This window comes from Nicotiana tabacum, chromosome 5, assembly GCF_000715075.1.
Source record: "Nicotiana tabacum cultivar K326 chromosome 5, ASM71507v2, whole genome shotgun sequence".
NCBI lineage: Eukaryota > Viridiplantae > Streptophyta > Magnoliopsida > Solanales > Solanaceae > Nicotiana > Nicotiana tabacum.
In genome coordinates, this window is record NC_134084.1 from 166,534,741 (window position 1) to 166,559,985 (window position 25,245).

The following is a 25,245-nucleotide window of genomic DNA, read 5'->3' on the forward strand; positions in this document are numbered from 1 at the left end:
AGTGGTTTTTTGAAAAACTCATTTTCGAAAAAAATCCAAAAACTTATAAATTTTTATGGACAAACACATTTTTGAAAAATTATTTTTTATGAACAAACAGGGTCTAACTGTCACATTCATTTTAAATTCTTTTATTGGAATTGATAATTAAAATGGGCCAATGAGTAAATGAGTTTAAAAAGATGGAAAAAGAAGTAAACGAGTTTTAAAATATGTAATAAGTGAGTTGAGTTTTCTTTCTAATAAATATCTTGCATTGAAAAATGTAACGACGGCGTATGAGCTATTTGAAATTTGAACTGTAGCTCAGGCGCGATATGGTTCCGCAACAGAAGCTAGCTTAGCCAAAAAGAAAAAAAGAAAATGAATTCTGGGATCAATTACGGTGTGGATGATAAGGACCTAGACGACGCCGAATTCTGGGCGGTGATAGATGCTGCCGCCGCCGCTTCCACCACCGTTTCCAAGCACCGCAATAATATATATGTAGCTCACAAACAGACTCCGATTAGACCTCTTCCAGCTATCTCAAATCCTTCTCCACATTCTATTAATAGGCTGCCAAAAAACCCTAGAAGTGGTGGAGAGGTTTCAAATTGCCGGCCGCCGAAAATCTCCAGGACTACTCCGAGTTCGAATTCTTCTATGGTTATGGTAAAGCAGAGTGTGCAGCACTCGCCGTCTCATGTGACGAATTATTCCTCGCCGGAGTTGGATCGTAGCTATAACAACAGTCCGATTGGTTCGGAATGTTCGCCGGAAACTACATTGAGGCATTGCTTGGCTGCTCCTTTCCCAACTGTTTCTCTCTTCAAGCAGTATCAAAATGCCGCTATGGCCGTAAGTAACAAATTGCATATATAGTTTGGAAGTACTTATGGCATATATTACCTGTTGTTAATCCCAGTACATTTATGTTTTTTTAGGTGTATGCTATTTTTAATCTCCGTCTTATTTCCTTTTGGCATCAGAAGAAATGTATCTATCTCGTCCTCTGTATCTAAATGGTAATATTGGAAGTACTTCAGCCTCTAAAACAACATAGATATTTGATGGTAATTGAAGGAAAACAAGCTTAAACTATGGAGAATAAGATAGTTTTTAGAGAATTAGTTACGAAGCATTGATAATGAATCGGCATCTTTGTACTTGAAATGAATCAGCAAATCACGTGCAACAAAATCTTTGATATTTCTAGGCAAAACCTGGCTATCTCCTAAAATCTGGGCAATGTCTGCACCTTTACTAAAACAAATTTGTTAAATAAAAGTCACCTTAAAGATAAATACAATTACACTGCCTGTTAGTTTCTGTTAACATCCATAATCAGCAATTAGTAATTACTGCTATTGTTTTGTTATGATTTTTTCCTTTTTTTTTAATACATAAATTTGATTTCATCAGGGCTTAATAATCAATTAAACATTTCACAGATTCTGGAGAAAAGTGACTACACTATGATTTCTGGAAGTCCCTTCATCAAAAAAGCTGGTAATTTAACAAGCTTGGGTAATTGGTTTCTTCTACTCAACTAAATTTTTACTGCATACATGGGATTGTATTTGTGCAGGTTGGAGGAAGATATCCTTTTACTTCAATCTATCATATGAAATTAAAGAGAAGAACATCGAATTTGATGAGAATCGTAATGTCCTACGTGCTGAATTTATAGTTCGGGCGCACATGCAGTACGTTCTTTTGGTTCAGCACTATTCCTATTCAAACATGTCAGCTTTACTAGATTCTCTTCTCATTTTGTTCCATTTTGCCCCTTCATTGTTTTGTTCCTCCTAGAGGTTCAAGGTTCTCAGATGGATGGGGTTCTTGTGAGCGGCGGGAGAAGAAATTTCAAAAACCAAATCATGACATTCCCAGCACGGCAGAAACCAGAGCCAAAAATAAAGCATGCCAGGTCAATATATATAAATCTCCTTCCCTAGGATCCCTATAAAACATAAAGTTGCTTCCCCACGTTTAGTTCATTTTTATTACTTCTCACTCTTGCTCACTGCTTCTTGTGTTGGTGGAGCAATTACTATAATGATTTTAGGCTTTATCGCTGTCAATCGCCTGCAAATGCATACTGCATTTTCTTTTTTGATGAATTCATTGTTCTTTGTGAGTAGGGTCTCCCTCTGGTGTTGTTTCTTCCATATAAGGTGCATAGATAAACTAGAATAGTAAAACTACTTTGAGGCTTATTGAGTCTTTTGGGCCCTCGTGATGCTTTCAAGGTCTAATATTGTCACTTTGAGTCCTGATCTAGCCATAGCTTAGTTTAACGGATATGCACAGAGCCTAATACTTACTGCTGGTTGTGTCTTTCCTAGCTTCTGTCTTGCCTTTGTCAAAATGCAGATGGATTTTCATTTGCTAATTGGAGCACTCTTTCTAGTGTCAGATGGTCTCCACTCTCAGACTCTTTTCTGCTATAGTTCATATAACAAACATGAATTCCTTGCAACACCATTATTCTGTACAAGCATATTTTCATTGTCAAGTTTTTGTAGAACTAAACATAACTCATGAGTATGACAAAAGAATATGAAATTTAGTATCCCTGTGGATCACACCTTTTCATTCCCTATCAGCCAACTGGTCAGAACTAGGAATGTGCGTGAAGATAAGGCGCTTATCATTAACCTGTTGGCGAACATAGTGGAAGTCAACAGCTATATAGGACTGATGCTTTATGCGGCTGTGAAGATGTTGTTCTGACATAAGTAGGTCACACCAAGGTTGTCATAGAAAATTGTAGGTGCTGTGGGGATATGGACATAAGTTCCTTGAGAAGATTTTTTACCCAAGTGATCTCATCAACGGCACTAGCAACAGCCCAGTACTCTGCTTCAGTAGACGAGCAGGCAATGGTGCGTTGTTTTTTTGATGACCAACTAACTGGAGTAAAGCCAAGAAAAATAATATAACCTGTGGTGGAACTTCAATTAGTGAGGTTGCCTGCCCAGTCAGCATCAGAAAACACAGAGAGATTAAGATTGGTGCTTGGAGCAATTCGAAGGCCATAGTTAGCAGTGTTTTTGAGATATCGAATGAGGCGCTTAACAGCCTTCTAGTGAGCTTCAGAGGGCGCATGCATAAATTGAGACAATTTGTTCACTGAGTAAGAAACATCAGGCCTAGTAAAAGACAAGTATGTAGCTTGCCAATCACTTTCCTGTATTCAGTAGCATCATGAGATGGAGTACCATCATTTAGCAGCAAACTTTGAGATGAACTCATGGGTGTGGAGACACCTTTGCAATTTTCCATCAGAAGATCATGGAGAAGGTCTGAAACATACTTCGCTTGTGACAGAAAAAGGCCTTTGGCATCTCGATGAACCTCAACCCCAAGAAAGTAGGATAAAGGACCCAATCTTTAAGGGAAAAACGGGAAGCCAATGAAGAGATAACCTGGTGAACTACTGAAGAGTTGCTTCCTGTAAGAATGATGTCGTCTACATAGACCAAAAGATACACAACACCATTAGAGTCATGGCAAACAAAGAGAGACGGATCCGAGTGAGACTTAATAAATCCCATGTAAAAGAGATATGCTGTCAGTTCATTGTACCAAGCGCGAGGCGCTTGCTTGAGACCATAAATGGCCTTACGCAAACGACAAACATGTGATGGATGGGCTGCATTTTCAAATCCATGTGGTTGTTTCATAAAGGCCTCTTCCTCAAGAGTGCCTTGTAAAAGGCATTATTGACGTCCAGCTGATGTAAGACCCAATTGTGCTGAACTGCAAGGGAAAGAACAATACGAAGAGTTGTGGGCTTGACAACCGGACTGAATGTGCAGTGATAGTCAAGCCCGAGACGCTGAGTAAACCCCGTGGCAACCAAGCGAGCTTTGTACCTGTCAACCGAACCGTCAGCCTTCCTTTTGATCCTGTAAATCCACTTACAATCAACAACATTCTTGTTAGAATCTTGAGGAACCAATTCCCACGTTTGATTCCGAACTAAAGCATCAAATTCAGCTTTCATAGCTGACCTCCACTCAGGGTGCTTTTGAGCTTGCTTAAAGGTATGAGGCGTAACACTGTCGGGAAGTTTAACAAGGTAATTGAATGGTTTCTTTGGGCAGAAAATATTATTTTGTGATCGGGTCATTGGACGGGGTGGAGGAGGTGGGGGGGGGGGGGGGAGGAATAGGAGTATGTAGAAACTGTACAAGGCACTCTTGAAGAAGAGGTGGCAGGTTTTAGGTTTTGTTTCGGCGATGGTAGGTGATGAGGTTGGGGGCTAGAATATTTGAAGGGATAAGAGATTGAGATTGTTGCAAAGAAGCAGGGGAATGAGAAGGCAGAGAAAGAGAATTACCTGAATTCGTGGAATATGCATGATTCTGGCCGGAGGAGGTGGACTCACAAGTTTGGCCACTGGTACATACGTCTTGAACTTGTACAGGAGATGTAAGTGCTGAAATATTAGGAGAAGGAGTTTGAATTTGAGATTGGGTAGGAGTGTCGGTAGTAATTTCCCACGTGAGATTAGAAACCTTATCTTTTATACGAGAAAATATTGTTTGAAAGAGAAAAATATTTTCATGAATTTTACATCTCGTGAGATATAAATTTTTGAATGAACGGGATCAAAACATTGGTGTGCATAATGAACCTGCGAAAAACCCAAATAGACACATGGAGTTGACCTAGGCTCGAGTTTATGTGTGGTGTAAGGCTTAAGCCATGGGTAGCATAGACAACCAAAGGTTCTAATTGAGTCGTACTTAGGTGCGACACCAAATAATTTTTCAAATGGTAATTTATGTTTTAGAAGCGGTGTGGGTAGTCGATTGATTAAATAGGTTGCGTGTTGGCAGGCAAACGACCAAAAAATTGAAGGTAAGGATGCCTCATGTAAGAGTGCTTTGGCAGTTTCAACAATGTGCCTATGACGACGCTCGGCTATGGCCACTCTTTGCGGTGTATAAGGAGGTGATACAAGGTGTTCAATTCCATTTTTTTGGAGATACGGGTCAAGACCTTTGTATTCACCTCCTCCATCAGTATAAAGAGAAACAATTTTTTTTTGAAAAAGTTTTCGATTAAGGCATGAAATTTGGGAAAAATGTCGCGAACCTCATGTTTGTTTTTAATCGTGTACAACCAAATATATTTGGTGTACTGATCAATGAAAACACAGTAATATTGGTTTTTATCAATAGAAAGAACAGGTGATGGACCCCACAAATCAGTAAAAATTGTTTGTAGTGAAGAAGTACTGTTTAGAGACAAATAACTGAATGGAAATCGTTGAACTTTATTTGAACAACAAGAATTACATAAAGTAAACTTGTCTGATGATGAAACTGGCAGAGAAAATTTATTCAAAACAAAGTTCAGAATTCTTGAATGGGGATGACCAAGACGATGATGCCAAACACGACGAGGAACTGTTGTAATAGTGACTTGAACAGTAGGCTTGTTAACAGTGAAGTTCGGCCATTCGTAGAGTCCATTCCTATTCCGGCCGGATACCAGCGGAGAACTCCGCGTTTTCAAGTCCTTCACAAAGAAAGAAAAAGGGAAAAATTCTATCGAAGTTAAATTATCTTGACAAAATTTTGACACAAACAATATTTTGTTTTATAGCAGGTGCACACAAAGTGTTAGTTAGTTTAAAAGCTTTACTTGATGCAATTAATTCAGTAGAACCATGATGAGTAATTGGAGTTTTTTTACCATCTCCCATAGCCATGCCTTCCGAACCATTATATTCTTCAAGATTGGTAGGCTCTATGGTGACATGATGAGTAGCACCAGAGTCGAGAATCCATTGGTTGGCTGCTGCTTGTGTACCTGATAGAAAATTTGCCTTTGCCTCTAAATGATTATGAGACTGTGACCTGCAAACATTTGCAGTGTGACCTTGTCAGTTGCATAACTGACTGCGAACAGGGGTATTGGTGGAACTGTTGTTTGTGTAACGCCCTTGAGCAGGAGCATTACCACGATTGTTGTAACGCCATTGTGAGTTGTTGTTGGGTCGACGAATAGTGCGGTTGCTGGAATTGGTGGATTTGTTGCGAGTTACCAAAGCAGCAGTAATCGAAGTGGTTTCCTTCTTCAATTCCTCATGATCAATTAGTTTGGCATACAACTCCTCGTAAGATACAATGGAATCTCTTGCTCGGATTGCAGCGGAAATCTCACGAAAATCTGGCCCTAGACCACTCAGAATTTTCACAATCAACTCATCGTTGGAGATTGAAGCACCGGCAGTGGCAAGCTCGTTGCAGAGAGAGCGCACTTCATGAAGATAATCGGCGACTGGACGAGAGTCCTTGGATAGTCGTGCGAGCTGATCGCGAAGGCTAAAGACTCGCGTTTGGGACTTATTGGCATAAGCCATGTGTAGGGAGTCCCAGGCAAGTTTAGCAGTAGAGGCAGCGGCCACAGTTGTGGCTATCGTCGGATCGACAGAAGCCATTATGGCATTCTGGATCAACTGATCTTGACGGAACCAAATGCTGTAGTTTGGATTCTCCACTTGTCTATCATTTTGTGTGATAGTTGTCGGAGGAGTGGGAGAGGAACCGTCAAGATGACCGAACAGATTGTGCCCACGCATGAGCATGGAAACCTGGGCTTTCCATGTCGCAAAGTTATGGCTGCCAACAAGCTTTATCGGCAGCTGCGACACGGGATTGAACTGAACAATAACACTAGAGTTGCTGCAAGTGGAGTCAGCATTTGTTACATTAGGGGCCATTTCAAGTGTGAGCCTGTGGTGGTAGTCAGAGGATCGAAAAAAAACTCGTGAGAGTCAAGGAGACTGCTCAGATACCATATAAGAGCAAGATGAACAAAAAGATGATTTTATTAAATGATGATGAGCTGATTATATACGCAAACAAATTACAGAGTCCTTGTGAGAAGGCTCCTTCTACAGTGATAACAAACCAGAAAACAAGGAGAATAAAATAACAAACTCCTCAACTGGTGGAAACAAAATAACAACTTATGCAGTAGAACAAAGTAGATACAGTAAATACAATAATGTTACAAAACAGTAACAGTAACTTCTAATATTTATCAGTGTGCTTTTCCACAATTATGCAGGCATTGTACTTCCCCTTATCCTCGTTCTGTAATTGCAATCAACCCTATTTGTATTATTCACTTTCTGCTGTTTTGACTAGTTCTTACTTTTTATAATCTATCAATCTGTATTACTGTAAATTAGGTTTGTTAAGCAACTCAATGAGTTTAAGCATTTGCAGGACCTGCTTGGAATTGGAGAATATCGACCTGGTGTGAGCCAGAGTACTCACCGGTAGACTATCAAATAGTTGTATTTCATAAGATACTCTATATCGAGTCATTTGCAGTTCCATTAATCACCCATTATAACAAGTATCCTCGGAACAAAGCTTGAGGTTGGGTTGTAAAAGCCATGCTGAAATGGGTACAGAAAGAAGTTCTATGTACTGCAGTACACCCCTAGTGTGCTTGTAACATCTAAAGCCAATCCCATACTTGTAATATATTTTTACTTTATTCTCTTCTTGTCATGTCACCAACTTCCAATCTTGTTGACTGCGATTATACACCCGGCAGCGGCAGGGGTTATAAATTTTATTGCCTCAGTTTTCCAAGTTTGATACCATAAATTAATAATTTGATAGTTAGCTTGCCTTCATCATCTGCGAGCATATGAGCTTTGCGTTACCTTCTTCACCTTATGACCCAAAATGTCACTTTTGTTTAGTGACAATGTGAAAATGGGCAAAGGGGCTATGGCACTGCACTATAATTTTCTGTTACTTATGGAAAAGACTACTTGGGTACGTACATGCTAATACAGTTTGTAGTAGTTTTTATTATACAATCAGACCTCTCTATAACAACATCGCTATATAACAACCACTCACTATAAAAGCCAAGTTTCATTTGGAACCAATTTTCATACTATGTTATAATATATGTTCTCTATAACACTTTGATATAATGACCAAAAATATTTGGAACAAACAATGCTATTATAGAGAGGTTTGTCAGTACTGCTATATTATCTTGAGTACCAAAAAAGAAAGAAGAGTTCTACAGTGATTTGTTGAAACTCACCTTGGAATTTCACTTTTCATTTGACAGGTTACATTTTTTATGCGTTCTTGATTAGATTAAAGAATGGGGAAGAGTTTAACATAATTTATGAGCAATCAGTGTACAGAATATTTCAATCCAAAGATGAAACTCTATTGCTCCAATTTGGATTGATTTACCTTTTTAAAAAACATTTACCTGGTGTGAGGCTTCATTGGTTTCACATGTAGCCTCTCACAAAAGATCAATCGATGTATTAACCTTTTCCATGATTTACCTAATAGGTTGAAGATCCGAGTTCAATCATCTAAGAATTCAATTTTGTTAAATGATATTGGCAGCCATTTGTTTATAGTCACCCTCTCTTATTGTTCCACTAGGTGAAGTTTAGCCCGTTCTTAGCACTTGCCCAAGTGCATGCAATAAACTAGAATTATTTTTACATAAAAGAAACTATAGATTTAAACATATTAAGTTGCAATTCATCACGGTATCAAGGTAGCTGCTCTTTCTTTTTAGTCCAGTTTTTTGCTATTTAAAATTTTTAACATTTATTTTTTTGATAATCACACAACTTAAGTTCGACTTTGACGTACCTTCGGTTGTGAATTTCAGACAAATGAGCTACTTCAGTTATTCTATGTTGGATAGCGGTTAAACTTGAGTCCGTAACTAAAATGATGCTAAAAACATTATCTATGTCGAAAATGAGCGCATAAAAAAAGTTACATGAATACGGAATACCAATAGTGCATAAAATTTATGTAAAAATAGCACGGGCTAATCAGTTTTCGGACTGGTAACTGAAAAATAGCCAGCGTTTGCAAAGTCATTGAAAAATAGCCACTACTTTGCTGCAACACAAAAAGTTCCAGCATAATATACTAGAGATTGGTGCACCTGTGTATGAACTTCCAGCATATTATGTTGGAACTCCAACACGCGGAAAGTTCCAGCATAATATACTGGAGATTAGAGCACATGTGTATGAATTTCCAGCATATTATGTTGGATCGGTATATTATACTGGAACTCTAACTCTAGTATATTATGCTGGAAGTCCAGTATATTATATTATGCTGAAATATTTTCCGGATTAAGAACAATATTTCATTCAGATTTATCTTTACATGAAAAGTGATTAAATTTCGATTACTTTTGAAATTGTGCTATTTTTCAATTACCACTTGTAAATCAGGCTATTTTTGAATTTCTCCGCGTGAATATAAAATGATTTTTCCAAGAATGGTTACGTCCAACTGTTGTTTAATAGTAAGATCCTACATATTCATTCTAAATTTCAATACTTTCGTTATATTATATAGGTTGGAGTTCGCCTAAAATTTAATAAAGCAAATTGAAAATTTCGCCCATAAAAATGTACCAATAAACCTAATAGAAAGCCAAATTGAATTTAAGATAGTTCTTTTTATCATTATCTAACTGTCACAGTGGCATGAACATAATACAAGAATAATCTGGAATATATTCGTGTTTAACCAAAAACTGTGTATTTCGGTCAAAGCCTATTTTTAGAAGAACTCGGGTTACTGATAACCAAGAAATTTCGTACTTTCTCAATTATACGAAAAGAAAAGACAAAAATAAGTAAAGAAATAATTGATTGCAAAGTCAAGATAGCAGAAAAGTAAAGTGAATATATTCCAATATAGTCTCAGATGATCCTTACAAATGAAATTCTCTTCCCTTTTATAGGGGCTTACAAATATAACGTTTCCTCCCTTTTATGGCCGGATCATTATGATATTAACGACACTAATGATCCGTTATAATTGACAATCGTAATTGTTTGTAGAGATTTTGTAACGGTTCTAATTCTTTTTCCTCATTAGTTAGAGTTTCGTGAATATTCCCCTTCTTACTGTCTTGATTCAGTCAATCCATATTTACTGAATGATTTAGACTCGAGCAATTGCATCCCTTCTTCCCGTGAGTGATTTGCTCGTGCCTCTTGTATCTCGTGCATCTTCTAATGCAGTACTCGAGCTGTCACCTTCTTAGTGATCCACGTATCATGCCTTGTCAGCCACACATAATTCCACGTGTCATATTTATTTTCTACTAATACAGATAGTCCCCCTACTTGCCGAATATTTTGAAATTGAATATTTGGAAAGTGTATGTATTTATGGAGGGAATTTTTGCCGCCGTTTCCCATGTATCATTATGTCTTCCTCAGAACCAACACATCGTATGACACTTCCATTTAATGCATGTGCCACGTGGCCTTCGCCGATTGGGTCTACGACTCTTCAGCGATTTTTAAGGCTTTCTTGTGACTACTTCATTATGACGTTTCCATCATGACTCACTTTACATAACGGTTGCTCCTTCTTATAAATACCCCATGTGCCTTTAGTTTCACGAAAACCTTCAATCTTTAGTATCCTTCTTCTCTAATTATTCTTATTCTTCAGCACACGTTACTTTCTTGCATCCATGTCTTCACCAAACCCCAATCCTCGCAGAACAATCATTGTAGATGAACTTCCTCCTTCAACTACCCCTGTTAGGAGTAGAAGAGGCGGTAGGTTATGTAGCTTAGGGTCTTTATCTATCAGTGATTCTACTTCTCAACCCAACATTATTACCCCTTCTTCATCCAGGACTAGGGCTTTTTCCACCCATAGATCTTCTACTAAAAATAGGGAATCAGGTGAGCCCCTTCGAGAACCAACAGTTGGTGAAATTATCCCTGCGGAATTTTCTTTCTCTACTGATCGTGAATCAATTAGAAATTAAGTTACTTCTATGGCTTCCCGTGATCGTACTGATGTCTATCCTTCTCAGATTACTGATGGTTTGATTTCTCTTGTGCGAAGAGAATGCTACAGGAAACCTAATTTTCTAATTTTAATTCCTGGTCCAAATAAAAGGATAACTTCGTACCTGGCTGATTACTCTTTCGTTTACACATATCCTTTCACTTTAGGTTTCAAACTACCTATTGACCCAGTTATCATAGAAGTTTGTCGCTTATTCAACATTTGCTTAGGATAGATTGGTCTTATTGTATGGAGAGTTATTGCATGTTTACGATATCTATCTAATTTGTCCTCTTTACCCTTCACCTCTCAATACTTGCTTCATCTGTATTCTCCTAAGTTGTTCCGCTCAGGGGTTTTCACTCTCACTGCCAGGAGCAAAAGAGTTTTGGTTAGCCCTGAAGATGATAAGGATCGTGGCTGGTATTTCCGTTTCGTTGCTGCTCCCACAAGTGGTTTAGTGGGTGAAGAGAGCATGCTTTATCTGGAGAAATGGAATTTTGCATGTAAGTTTTTTTTTTTTTTTTATATTTTTCTTCTTTTACGAGGGAGGAAAAAAACTGACAATCTCAAGGATTTTTTCTCTTTTTAGCAACCATGGAAGTTTTTGATGAAATTCCAAACATCCGTGCTTGGGTAGAGAAGCTTTTATCGGTTGCTCTTATGGAAAGAAGATCCTGGAAATACATTTCTCATAGGTTTGGCTAGAAAGATAAAACTCGTGGTATACTTTCCTTTAGTTTTCTTCCTTTCTTTCGTATTTACTTGGGAATTTCTTACTTTCTCCTTTGTTAGGTTTTCGCCTTCGAGGTGTCAGTGCTGCATCTATTACTTCATCAAGGTTTTTTTATCTCTTGCTCAAGAAATGATTTTGAATTCTTTATCGAAGAGGAAAGCTGATAGAGCTCATGGCTCTGAAGATGAAAAGGAACGGGAAGAAGGTTCCTTAGTGCGCAGGCCTCGGGCTAGGAGGCGCGTTATTTCGGATGATGAAGCCACCCCTCCTCCGAGTTCAGTTCCTATGAATGAGCCTGAAAGTGTCATTTTAACGAGCTCTGATGAAGAGATAAATGTTGCACCTCGTGACTCTACTGATCAACTGTTTTCCAGTGGGTGTGATAATGAAGATTTTGACCTTGTTTCTGATGAAGCACCCCTCACCTCCTTTCCAGTGTCTGCTCCTATTGGTTCTCAAATTCTTGCTCATGTCGTTGCTGCTACTACTCCTCCCGTGGCTATTTTCACTTCCTCAACTGTCCCTACTGCTACCACTTCACGTGTTGAAGTTGGTTCTTCAAGTAGCAATAGGATGATGAAAAAAGTTACCATTGAAGTCCCCGAGGATGGTAATCATTTGAAAAAGTCTGGCCAAGCCGATGTATAGCTAAAACCTTTAATTGGCCCAGTTGAGAAGTCTAAGTTGGAAAGCCACAGTTCTTTAACATGGATGAATGATATTGCTCATGCATCTTTGAAGGTATAAGCCTTAGCTTTTTTTCCTTTTACTTCCCTCGTGATTTTTATCTTTGTTTGATAATCACTTCTTTCCTTTCTTGTGAAGATCAATCTGATAGGCACGAAGCTTATGAAGAGAATTGTCAATAATGAGAAGCTAGTCAATGATTAGGCAGATAACTGGAGGGAACAGTACGAGAGTCTTCAGTTGGAAAAAAAAGTTTTGGATGAGGAGAAATGTGCTTTGGAACATCAAATACAAGTGATGGCTTCAGAATTGGCAATTGAAAAAGCCTCTTCAAGTCAAGTGGGCAAGGACAAAGACATTCTCGAGTCTTCATTCGCGGAGCAGCTTTCTAAAGCTACCGAGAAAATTAGGGGTTTGAAAGATTTGCTTAAACAGAAGGAGGTTTATACCGGGGAGCTTGTTCAAACGCTCACTTACGCCCAAGAAGACCTCCGTGCAACTTCAGACAAGGTCCAATACTTGGAGAGATCATTAGCCCCTTTGAAGGCTTCTTATGATGCTTCTTTGGCTGATAGAGAAGAGTTGGAGGCTGAAATTAAGCAATGGGAAAAAGATTACGAGACCCTTGAAGATAAAGCAACTCTTGATATAAGTTGAGCTTTTTTGAATACGCGCCTTGAGACTTTGATGTAGGCTAGCCAGAAAGGCTTTGACTTGACTGCTGAAATTGCAAAAGCTAAGGAAACTATTGAAAAAACTCAGCAACGTCAGAACTTTTCCTCACCTGAGGTCAACGTTCCCGAAGGTGATGAACTTACTCCTGGTGAAGTTGATGTTCAAACATGTTCTGCTCAAGTTGTATCTTCTCCCGTTGCTGTTGATGCCTCATTGGATTCTGCCTCTCTTGCTGCTAATAGTACTGCTTTAAATCATGCCCCATAGTGTTATGTGAACTTTGTGTTGGGAAATTTGTTTCTTTTTCTTTTCTTTTTGGAATAGTTGACAAGTTTTTACCCCTAGTCTGTTTTAGGGTTTATTATCAAAGTTTCTTAGTTTTAACTAAGTTTATACTTAGTTTTGGCCAAAATTAATATATATAATATTTCATTTGAGTTTCTGTTTTACTCTTTAATTTTGCATTTAAAAATGCTTTGGTATTTCATGATTTTTGAATAGAAATGAATTTTATCAAAGAGGCCCCTTTTATGAATGGCGCTAATGAAGAAGATGTCTCAAATTCATATTGGTGTAATGAAAGAAGTAGGAAAATACATATTTCAAAGAAATCTCATGAATAATTTGAGGAAGTTTTGTATTTTGAACTTCCAAATTATATAACACTTTATATGTATTCAAGTAACTTTTTCGTATAACATCTACAAACTCTTTCATAACTGTTTTCTTTACAATATATTTTACAAATTTTTTGAGGTATATTTTGCAACCCATAACTAAATATTGCCTTTAACCTTAGTACTAGTAGGATCTTATAGTTTATGTCCGCGAGTTTACACTTTATGAAAGCTTAAAACAAAAGGTTTTTGATTCAGACTTGTTTTCTTGGCTCTTGATTGGCTCTACTTTTGACTGCTCTTGACTTTTGATTTTTGGGTTTTTGGGTCAATCAAGGCTTGAACTGACTTTTAGTCTTCTTTCTTCTTGTCACAACCCAAACCGATGGGCCACCACGGGTGCCCGAGTCCTACCTGTCAAAGACCCCTTATCATGCATCTAAGATATAAATCTGAATAACATCTGCTGAATTACGAGAATAATATACATGAAGGAAATCTGCCCAAAAAGGCATACATACATATACGTGCAATATACGTAGGGCAAGCCGACAAGGCTATTGTAGACAACTATACATCTCAAAACTGGAAGTCGGCAAGGCCACATACTATCCAACTAGAAATACTGTCTACAGACCTCTAATAGAAATATAACTATACAAAGACGGGACTGAGCCACGTCATACCCATATATATATATACACAAACATATCATACCAAAATCAAAAGAAGCTCCGGATCAAGTGGAGCACGCCAGCTCTCGTTGATCAAGGATCCTAAGAAGGGGGACCGTCAACTTGCCTACCTGCACTTGCGGGCATGAAACACAGGCCCCGTAAAATAGGGCGTCAATACGAAAAATGTACTGAGTATGTAAGGCATGAAAATTAGTACGCAAAAGAAATAGATGAAACATGGAATAAAGAAACACATCTTTAAATCTGAATAACTTTGTAAATTTTGAAACATTTATAATGTCATGCATGTGCATATAAATGTCGTGCCATGCATAGGTATGGGTGTACATAATATCATCAAGCCACCGAGGGCATCCCATCATATCGTTTCAGCTACTGTTGGCAACATCATCAACATATACCAACTGATCAGGTGGTGGTGCGTATATAACGCCGTAACCTTTTCCCATATACCATATACATATATACACATATATAACGCTATCTGTTCACGGGTCAATGCACATATATAAATGGGTGAAATGCATGAAAAACACGTAATAATCTCAATATTCCTTTCGGATAAACTTTTTCAACTGTATATTATTCTGAGACCCATGAACAAAAGATAATAATAATTCTCATGGGGAATCAAGAATATAGACACCCATAGTATTTCTATGAATAGAGTAATTTATGGAAACTGTTCATTTGCTCGTTTCTTCTGTATAATTTGGACCATGCCAAAAGAAAGAATGGATGACCTTAACATACCTGAAGTAGGGAAAACTCTGTATATTATTCTTGGCGAAGATTGCATCGTACTCTTCTAGAACCGCAAAATTCCACGTTGCTACTATTCCAACAAATTCTCGTTGGAAGCTTTTACTTTTTTGAAGCTTTTTGGAACAAAAATTAGCTTCCGCTTCTAACGTTTTTCTTGAAGAAAGATGATATATCAAAATGAGTTATGAAATGTTTTGATCCTAATTAGGTAAGACTTATATTCAGGTCTTAGTTTGGTTAGATTTTTAATGTAATCTTAGGTAGTTGCATGGCAATAATGACTTAAGAGTCATTTTTTTTGTCATGGTGGCTTTGTTCCACATTTTGGATGGGTGTTTTATATAAATTTTTATCCACTTATTAGTTAACGGGATAATATTTTGTTACCCGGTAATTAACTAATTACCCGCATAATTTATAAATTGCCACAAATTGCTTAAAATTATACTTATTTTTGATATACTTTATATATACTTTATAAATTATAATACCGTGGTCATATGGTACCTTGCATGGTACTCGTTCATAATCATCGGGTATTATCACTCGACCCGTATTTTTTCCCAATTTGGCCTTTTTCAACGAAACTCGTTTTCTTTAATTCGTGTATCCTTTATCCTTCATGACACTTATTTATCTCTTGTTATAAATAGAGCAAATACGTTAACGTCAAGATGATCTCATCCCCGAGTCTACGTCAATTAACTAAAGACAAAACTTTTAACTTACGAAAACGCGAGATGTAACATCCTCCCCCCTTAGAAACATTCATCCTCGAAGGTATAACTCCCTGAGGTCTATATAACTTTGGTAGGGTCACCTTCGTAACAACGCTATTATCTACTCTTCCTATAGAAACTCAATAATTTAATGCCACATAGAACCATGATCATCAATAACGATAATGGCCTCACACGACCAAGAATTTATACACGTACCTTGTGGTTGCGATGTCTCAATTAACCCTTCTCTGGAGGAGAAAATAAGTAGTGATATCTAGACTTCATGTCTTCTTCGGCCTCCCAAGTCATTTCTTCCACACTGTTGTTTCTCCAAAGTACTTTTACGGAGGCTACCTTCTTATTCTGTAGTTTGCGGATTTGTCGGTCTAGGATGGAACCGAAATTTCCTCGTATGACAAGTCTTCTGTAATCATCCGTGGGCACCACTCGGGTAGGATCACCCATGCATTACCGTAACATAGATACATGAAAAATCAGATGGACAGACTCCAATCCCGAGGGAAATTCTAACTCATAAGCTACTTGGCCCACTCTCCGAATGATCCTATAAGGTCCAATATACCGTGGGCTAAGTTTACCTTTCTTGTCAAACCTCATCACACCCTTCATAGGTGACACCTTTAAGAATACCCAATCATCAACTGCGAACTCTAAATCTCGTCGTCGCACGTCAGAATATGACTTCTGACGACTTTGAGCTATCAATAGTCGATCCCGGATAAGCTTTACTTTTTCTATGGCTTGCTGAACCAAGTCTGACCCATGTAACCCAGATTCTCCAACATCAAACCACCCTATAGGCGACCTACACTTCCATCCGTAAAGAGCTTTGTATGGATCCATCTGAATACTAGAATGGTAGCTATTATTATATGTGAACTCAATAAGTGGCAAATGATCATACCAGCTACCTTTGAAGTCTATTACACAAGCTCGTAACATATTCTCCAGTGTCTGAATAGTACGCTCAGCCTGTCCTTCTGTCTGGGGATAAAATGTTGTACTAAGACTTACTTGAGTCCCCAATCCTTTTTGGAAGGACCTCCAGAAGTTAGCTATAAATTGAGCTCCTCTATCTGAGATAATAGATATAGGGACACCATGCAGTCGTACTATCTCCTTAATATAAAGCTTGCATAATCCTCTGAGGAATATGTAGTTCTAACGGGCAGAAAATGGGCTGACTTTGTAAGCCTATCAACAACCACCCATATCGAATCGAACTTATGATGGGTACGAGGTAAGCCTACGATGAAGTCCATATTGATTACTTCCCATTTCCAAGTTGGAATCTCCATAGCTTGCAATAACCTACCGGGTTTTTGATGCTCAATCTTAACCTGCTGACAGTTAGGACACTGAGTAATAAATTTTTCTATATCCTTTTTATATTCCATCCCACCAATATACTTCCCTGATATCATGATACATCTTTGTTACTCCTGTATGGATAGAATAATAAGAATAGTGAATTTCTCCATAACCTGCCGACGCAGCCCTACAACATTAGGCACACATAATCGCCCTTGATATATAAGGACTCCATCTTCTATAATTTCAAACAATGTCTTCTCCTTATGAATAATGGTATCCCTATAATGAACTAACACAGGATCCCCGTACTGGCATTCCTTTACTTCAGTTACTAAAGAGGATGTTGTTGTATCCTGAATAGTAATTCTAATATCACCTGAGTCCAGTAACCGAACTCCAAGACTAGCTAGCTGATGAACCTCATAGGCTATTCCCCTCTTTTTTAGCTGTAAATACGACATGCTACCCATAGATCTACGGCTGAGGGCGTCAGCTACTACGTTCGCCTTCCCCAGATGGTATAAAATATCAACGTCATAGTCTTTAAGTAGCTCCAACCATCTCCTTTGAAGTAGATTCAATTTCTTTTGCTTGAAGATATACTGGAGGCTCTTATGATCCGTATAGATATCAACATGAATGTCATAAAAGTAGTGCCTCCACATCTTTAGTGCATGAATCACCGCGACTAACTCTAAATCGTGGGTCGGGTAGTTCTTCTTGTGCTTTCTTAGTTGTCTAGAAGCATAAGCCACAACCTTACCATGCTGCATCAGCACACAACCCAACCCAACGCCTCACAAAAACCTTACCATACTGCATCAGCGCACAACCCAACCCAATTCCCGAAGTGTCACAATAGATAACGTAACCATCGGTCCCTTCTGGAAGATTTAGAACTAGTGCTGACGTTAATCTGTCCTTTAATGCCTGGAAACTCCATTCGCAAACATCAGTCTATTGAAACTTTGCTCCCTTCTGAGTAAACTTTGTCAAAGGTGCTGAAAGGGAAGAAAATCCCTCTACAAATCTCCTGTAATAACCTGCCAAACCAAGAAAGTTACGAACCTCTATCGGTGTTGTGGGTCTAGTCCAAGTTTTTACTGCCTCAATCTTTTGTGTATCCACCCGAATTCCTTCACCTGAAATGACATGCCCAAGGAAAGCTATATAGTTCAACCAGAATTCACATTTAGAAAAATTTACATACAACTTCCCTTCTTGTAGAACTCTGAGCACAGTATGCAGATGATCAGCATGCTCAGCCTCTGAACGAGAATACACCAATATATCGTCAATAAATATAATTACGAACAAATCTAAAAAAGGCCTAAACACACAGTTCATCAAATCTATAAATACTGCTGGGACATTGGTCAAACTGACGACATAACACAAAACTCGAAGTGCCCGTATCTGGTTCTAAATGTTATCTTCGGAATATCTTCCTCCTTAACCCTTACCTAATGGTACCCGGACCTTAAGTCTATTTTTGAAAAATACTTGGCACCTTGCAACTGATCAAATAAATTGTCAATCCTCGGGAGCGGGTACTTATTCTTGATCGTCACCTTATTCAACTATATATAATCAATACACATTCGTAAGGAACCATCTTTCTTCCTCACAAATAACACAGGTGCTCCACATGGTGATGTGCTAGGTCTGATAAAGCCTTTCTCAAGCAAGTCCTTTAGTTTTTCTTTCAACTCTTTCAGCTTTACGGGGGCCATTCTATACAGAGGAATAGATATTGGGTAAGTATCTGGTAGTAGGTCAATAGCAAACTCAATTTCTCACTCTGGCGGGAGACCCGAAAGTTCATCGGGAAAAACATCGGGAAACTCATGAACCACTAGGATGGACTGAATGGTTGGTGACTCTACTTCCATATCCTGAACCCGAACTAAGTGATAAATACAGCCCTTATTGATCATCTTCCTTGCCTTGAGATAGGAAATAAATCTACCTCTCGGCGACGCCGTATTACCTTTCCACTCCAAAATAGGCTCCCTTGGAAACTGAAATCGGACTATCTTTGATCTACAATCAACGTTGGCATGACAAGAAGCCAACCAGTCTATACCCATTATAAAATCAAATTCTACCATATCTAACTCAATTAGGTCTACTACGGTAGATCGACCATGAACTACTATTATACAAACCTTATATACTTGCTTAGTCATTGTAAGCACGTGATTTTTGCTTCACGGACAATCGCTCCAAAAGAAAATAAAAATAGTGACAAATGACTTCGCTGTACAATTTTTTGAGTTTTCCGTGACATGTGTTGTTAGTCATTTGTGGGTCTGTCCATTTTGCATTTAATCATCATCAAACAAAATACAAAAAATATGTATGCATTTCTAGATTGTATGTATGCATTTCTAGATTGTAATTTAACCATTTAAAAGTTTTTTTTATATATATATGTGTGTGAATAATTGTGTTAAGTATTGATTAATGGGTATTTCAAATTCATTTTTAATTTAGTTGTATTTCAAAAATTAGAAAACAAAATAAAAAAAAAGTGAATGAAAATCAGTTTGGGCCCAAGAAATAAAACAAAAATAGGCCCAAACCAGCACAAGTCCAGCCCAGACTAGGCCTGCCCTGACCACCTCCCGAAACGACGCCGCATCATGCGTCTGATCTGAGCCGTTCAAACACACCCATCCAACGGTCCACCTCAGCACCCGTAACCCGACCTGTTTAGCCGGTCCAACCCAACCCATCACTTAAACCCAAACGACCTCGTCTCACCCCTCACCATCAGATCCAAGCCGTTGAGATCATCTGATCCAACGGCTCAGATCTAAACCCCTAGACCATATATAAGCTTTCTATCACACCCCACGCCCCCTATCCGAACCCCCCTTCACTCATCTTCTTCCCCAAGCCTGAAACCCCCCAAACCCTAGCAGCCGCCCTGATTCCCCTTTCACTAGAACCCGGCGGCATGAACGCCGATGACCCCCTCCTGAACACCCTAAGACCCCCTCACTCTCCTGAACATGGATCTATTACCCCCTAGCCTCAAATCCCCTTCCTTCATCTCGAATCTTCATTCGAAGATTCGAGTCGAACCCGGACCTATGCCAAACCTCACCATCTTCATACCAGACAATCCCCTGACCCCCTCGTGACCAAACCAGGCTTGGTTTGGTCCGAATCTACCCACAACTCTTAGAATCTCAAATCTGAGAATCCAAAACCTAGAACATGAATAGCCTTGGAAACCGGCCAGTCTTAACAAGGTTTGAGGTCTAATAGACCTTAATCAAGGTGTTCTCACGTGAGAACACCCTGATTAAAGTTTGTTCGGCCTCAAGGGGTCAAAATTGAGTCAGATTTGGTTCAGTTTTGTTTGGACATTTTTCGGTAAGTTTTCTTTTCCTTTTTGTTTTATTCAACTGCTAGTTAAGTTGTCAACATGTTTCGTTGTGTATGTTTGTTATTTTCTTTTGTTATTTTCCATTCGGATTTCTTCCATCTATGTCAAAGACCTTTTATTGGGTCAGTTGATTTTCTGTGTGTTCTGAATGTATTCTGTGGTATACATGATCGTCAATTAAATTAGTCGTCAAATGAGTTAATTCATATAGGTTCCCAGTGATTGAACAAAGTTGTCTGAAGTCATTCGGGACTCTGTACGTGTTGTTTATATGAACGATTGATTGTTATGTGTTACGATTAATATAGTCGAGTCGATGTATGTCGTCAATTAGTTTCAGTCATTAATGGTAACAACTTGATCCGTGTTGTTTATTTCTACTGTGATCGTATTTGAATTCCATTAGGAACTGAATTGTATTGCCCATTGGTTTTGTTCAAAGTTGAATTAAAAGAACATCTAGGGGTAGGTTATAATGGCAGTTCAGACTTTGAGCTTAAATGGATGACATGTTCACTTAGTTCAGATGGTGGGCAGCATACGTATGGTCAGTTGTTTTGGATTAAAATAGCCTGACAGCATATGCTGTCAGATTATATTCCTGCTGCCCATACTTTGGTTAAATAAACAAGAGATTAGGACACTTTAACAACAAAAGAGAGAGGGGCTGTCAGGGATTTCATGGGAGTTTTGTTATTTAAAATGAGTGAGTGGAAAAACAACAGGGAGGGGGAATTTTGAGTGGTCAAACAGACTATAAAGCGTTAAGGTTAGGCTATAAAAGAGGCAGACTTTCCATTAGAAGGGGGGATTCTTTTGGAGCCTAAAAGAGGAGGTTCTTCTGGAAAAAAACTTAGTCTTGAGAGAGGTCTTGTGAGTTAATGGAAACTGAAAAAAATATAAGGAAATTTCCAGAAACACTGTAACCAAACACTGTCTGAAAACTACAGAAGAATTCATATTGGTCAAGCTGTCTTGGCCAAGTTCTGTTGTTTGCCCTGATTGAGCTGCTTGTGATTGTTGAACTGCTGGTGTTGCTGCATCGAATACTCTGTTATTTCTTTTGTTTCACTACTCTTTTCTGGGATTGCTTGTTTGGTGCTCGACCATCTGTTGGTTTTCTTTGTTCTGGAAACTGTTGCTGGTTGTCTGTGGACTGTGGAAAACACTTGTGGTTGTTGGTTTGTTGCTGTGTTGTTGCTGTGTATCTGCTGTTGCTGTGTTTGTTGCATACTACCCAGCTGATCATTCCTTTCTTCTTTTGTTCTCTATACCAGGTACACAACCAATACACTGTCAAATGTAATTGGAAAATTGAGCATGAATACAAAAAGAAAAGACCTGAAGTTGACTTTCATACATAGATTGTTACATTAGATATCATGTACTGTATAATAATTTTCATTCCTGTGTTGACAATAGAAGTAGCCTGTATGCCCAGTGTATATCAATATAGATTAGCTGAATGATAGTTTATATATGTATGCTGATAGGTGAAAATATTCCCAATGAAATAGGTTGTATCTTAGACTTAGTTTAACTTTGTAGTATGTCCTTTAATGTAGGCCAAGCATGAAAATCGTACTCTACTAGTTAAGTTCTTTCCTTTCTGATAAACTACTTCATATAACTGGTAAACCATGTTTTAAGACAAAGGACACGGAGACTGCAATCTCAACCTCACGAAGGTCGAGACCAGGTCGAAACAGACCAAGCAGGCCTGCATCGAACAAACAATGGCCCAGGTCTGGTCCATCACGCATGGGCTGGATTTGGGCCCTTAATTTTTGCTCGGCCGACTGTGTACGTGGCCGTGTTTCTGATTTTGTGCAAGCACTCGGAATTCTGTATAGATAACTTGCAAGCATGTAATTAACTAAGGCTATCTACTGTTTTCAATTAGTAGAGACAAACGCAACAAGAAACGTAGTTGCTATAGGATATCCTTTTAAAATAAGGACAAGATGAGCCTCGACAAAAAAATAAAGAAAAACGCACAAATTGCGGGGCCCTTGTTAAATATATATATGTTGAAGCATTCAGTCCCTAAGGTGGGTCGTTTAGCAAATCTCACGACCCTCCCGGAATAATAACGCGATAGCCTCTTTAAGCGCGTATTTAATAATTTTACCTTCTTAAATTCGGGTGCGCATTTATGTGACCCAAATCCAAATCTCGACGGATTCGAAATGTGTTTCTAATCACGGGTACATTGATTGTGACGTGGTTCGAGATGCATGTCCATGACGTCGCAAATTCCTTTTAAAAATAGAACGAGACGAGCCTCGACAAACAAAATGTACAAAGCTGCGGGGGCCTCTAGATGTATGTATATATTAAAGTATTTAGAATTCGGGATATGCCGTTTAACGAATTTTTACGACTTTCCCCAAAATAACAAGACACTAGTTGCTTTAGGCGCGCCTTTAACAATTTATTTTCCTTAATTCGGGTGCACATTTATGTGACCCAAATCCAAATCTCAACCGAGTCGAGATATATCGATAACCACGGGTACATTGATGTAACGTGGTTCGAGATATGTTTTCACGACGTTGCAATTCTCGTAATAATAATAATAATAATGACAAAAGCGGTTAAAAGATAAAATTTGCACATGGTTCATAATTGTATTTAAAATCAGATAAATAAGCCGAATAAAATAGTGGAGCGACCGTGCTAGAACCACGGAACTCGGGAATGCCTAACACCTTCTCCCGGGTTAACAGAATTCCTTATCCGGATTTCTGGTACGCATACTGTAATATAGAGTCATTCTTTTCCTAGATTCGGGATTAAAATTGGTGACTTGGGACACCTTAAATCTCCCAAGTGGAGACTCTGAAATAATTAAACCAATCCCGTCTCGATTGTCCTTTAATTGGAAAAACTCCCTTGCACCCTCGCGGGTGCGTAAAAAGGAGGTGTGACAGCTCTGGCGACTCTGCTGGGGAACTAAAGTACCCAGAACCACTGGTTCAGGGTTCAAGAATTCGAGCTTAAAATAACTGTTATAGTTGGCTTTATTTTTTATCTGATTTTTACATGATATATGCTTAATGTGCTAAATGATGCTTTTACCGCTTTAATATTATCTGAATTGTGTATATAAAACTGCTGCGAAACCCTTCTTCTTTCTGAGTCTTCTAAATTTATGGTGTACACGTGCGCGTGACCCACCTTCCTGTTAGAAGTCATACCAAATAAGACGAAGTTGGGACAAGTAACTAGGCCGGGTAGACTTTCGTGCTCCCGGTACGTTGCCCCCGCTTCGGCTCAAACTGTCCGTTTGAGTAAGCCAGGTTTAGAACAATACGCCTCAGGTTTTTACCTAGAATAACTCAGCCATGTACCGGATCCCTAGTAGAAACGTCTATTTGCATCATGTACATCTGACCTTGGAGACTCAACACAGGGGTTGGGTCTGTCTAGGACAGGTAAACCCGAAATAAAAAGACCATCCTGATGCATCCTACTTGCTACCTGTGCATTCATTTGCCTCGAACATGCTTGTTAACCGGCTTAAATGAAATCATGGTGAGAACTGAGGAATAAAATGGGTTGTTTTTTTTTTTTAAAAAAAATAATAAAATAAAAAAAAGAAAATATAGTTTCAAATCTTGAAATAAAGGTATTTAATCTTGAAAGGTATTTAATCTTGAAAATAGTTTGAAAAATTCCCAAAATAGTTTTAAATCTTGAAAGTAGTTTTAACTGAAAATGATTAGAGTATATTTTCAAAATGAGTCTTGACTTTATTAAATTAAATTTCAGATACAAAATGAGCACCACACAAAACCCCTCATCCACAAATACAGAAGAGTTTCTATTCCAGCTTCAAATGTGGTGGTGTGAATTAGGCGAAGATGGTCAAAAGTGGGTCATCAAGCATTTGGGAAATCTCCCGGATATTATGAAAGTTAAACCTCGTGATGATCTGATTGCGGCATTAGTAACTTTTTGGGACCCTGTTCACAATGTCTTTCGTTTCTCTGACTTCGAGCTCACTCCTACATTAGAGGAGATAGCTGAATATGTTAGTTTTGACGGAAGTTTAAGGAATCAAAGCCTGATATTCACAAAGGCTCCCTCGGTACATCGATTCTTCGGTCTTCTGAACATCAGCAGTCAAATCAGGAAAAGCAATGTCATCAATGGATGTTGTTCTTTCAACTTTTTGTATTCAAGGTTCGGAAAGTCAGATGGGTTCGAAATTCATGAGAAATGCCTTACTAACAAGCAAGACAAAGACGCATGGCAGGTTCACCGTCGCTTCGCCTTCATGGTGGCTTTTCTAGGAATCATGGTCTTCCCAAACAAAGAGCGAACAATCGATATTCGCACCGCAAAGGTTGTGCAAATCCTCACCACCAAAGAAAACCACACCCTTGTCCCCATCATTCTCTCAGACATTTATCAGGCTTTAACTTTATGTAAGGCAGGAGCGAAAGTCTTCGAAAGATGCAAAATTTTGTTGCAAATGTGGGTGATGGAACATCTCCAACAACAGCCCAAGATCATACAGTATGGGCCAAGCAACGATAATTGCAACGAGGGTTATGAGGAAAGAGTAAAAAATTATCAGGTTCCAGAAGGGACAGAAGCATGGGTATCTCATCTAAGGACTTTAACGGCAAATCAAATTGAATGGACTTTGGGATGGCTCCCGATGAGGGAAGTGATACACATGTCAACCTCAAATAGTTATCTGCTACTATTGGGATTGAGAAGCATCCAGCCGTATGCGCCATTGAGAGTCCTAAGACAAC

At 38.6% G+C, this 25,245-nt stretch overlaps 1 protein-coding gene across 2 annotated transcripts; it reads left to right on the forward strand.

Annotated features, from left to right (window-relative positions):
• Nucleotides 1-264: 264 nt before the first annotated feature.
• Nucleotides 265-7,588, forward strand: LOC107793625 (uncharacterized). Of its 2 annotated transcripts, none has more exons than XM_016616016.2 (5): nt 265-840; nt 1,434-1,491; nt 1,571-1,688; nt 1,795-1,912; nt 7,236-7,588. In XM_016616016.2, the coding sequence occupies exons 1-5, from the start codon at nt 364-366 to the stop codon at nt 7,290-7,292; spliced, it is 828 nt and encodes a 275-aa protein (XP_016471502.2). In that variant the 5' UTR covers nt 265-363; the 3' UTR covers nt 7,293-7,588. The 2 variants fall into 2 exon arrangements, with proteins under 2 accessions (XP_016471502.2, XP_075110411.1); XM_075254310.1 differs by having other exon boundaries at nt 709-840; nt 1,405-1,491.
• The last annotated feature ends 17,657 nt before the right edge of the window (nt 7,589-25,245 follow it).

Bases quoted from the DNA above. Each gene is read 5' to 3' on its own strand.
- LOC107793625 (XM_016616016.2), top strand. From the start codon at position 364: ATGAATTCTGGGATCAATTACGGTGTGGATGATAAGGACCTAGACGAC. The intron at 1,492-1,570 runs GTAATTTAACAA...GTATTTGTGCAG, and splicing joins TCCCTTCATCAAAAAAGCTG to GTTGGAGGAAGATATCCTTT. The intron at 1,689-1,794 runs GTACGTTCTTTT...TGTTCCTCCTAG, and splicing joins ATAGTTCGGGCGCACATGCA to AGGTTCAAGGTTCTCAGATG.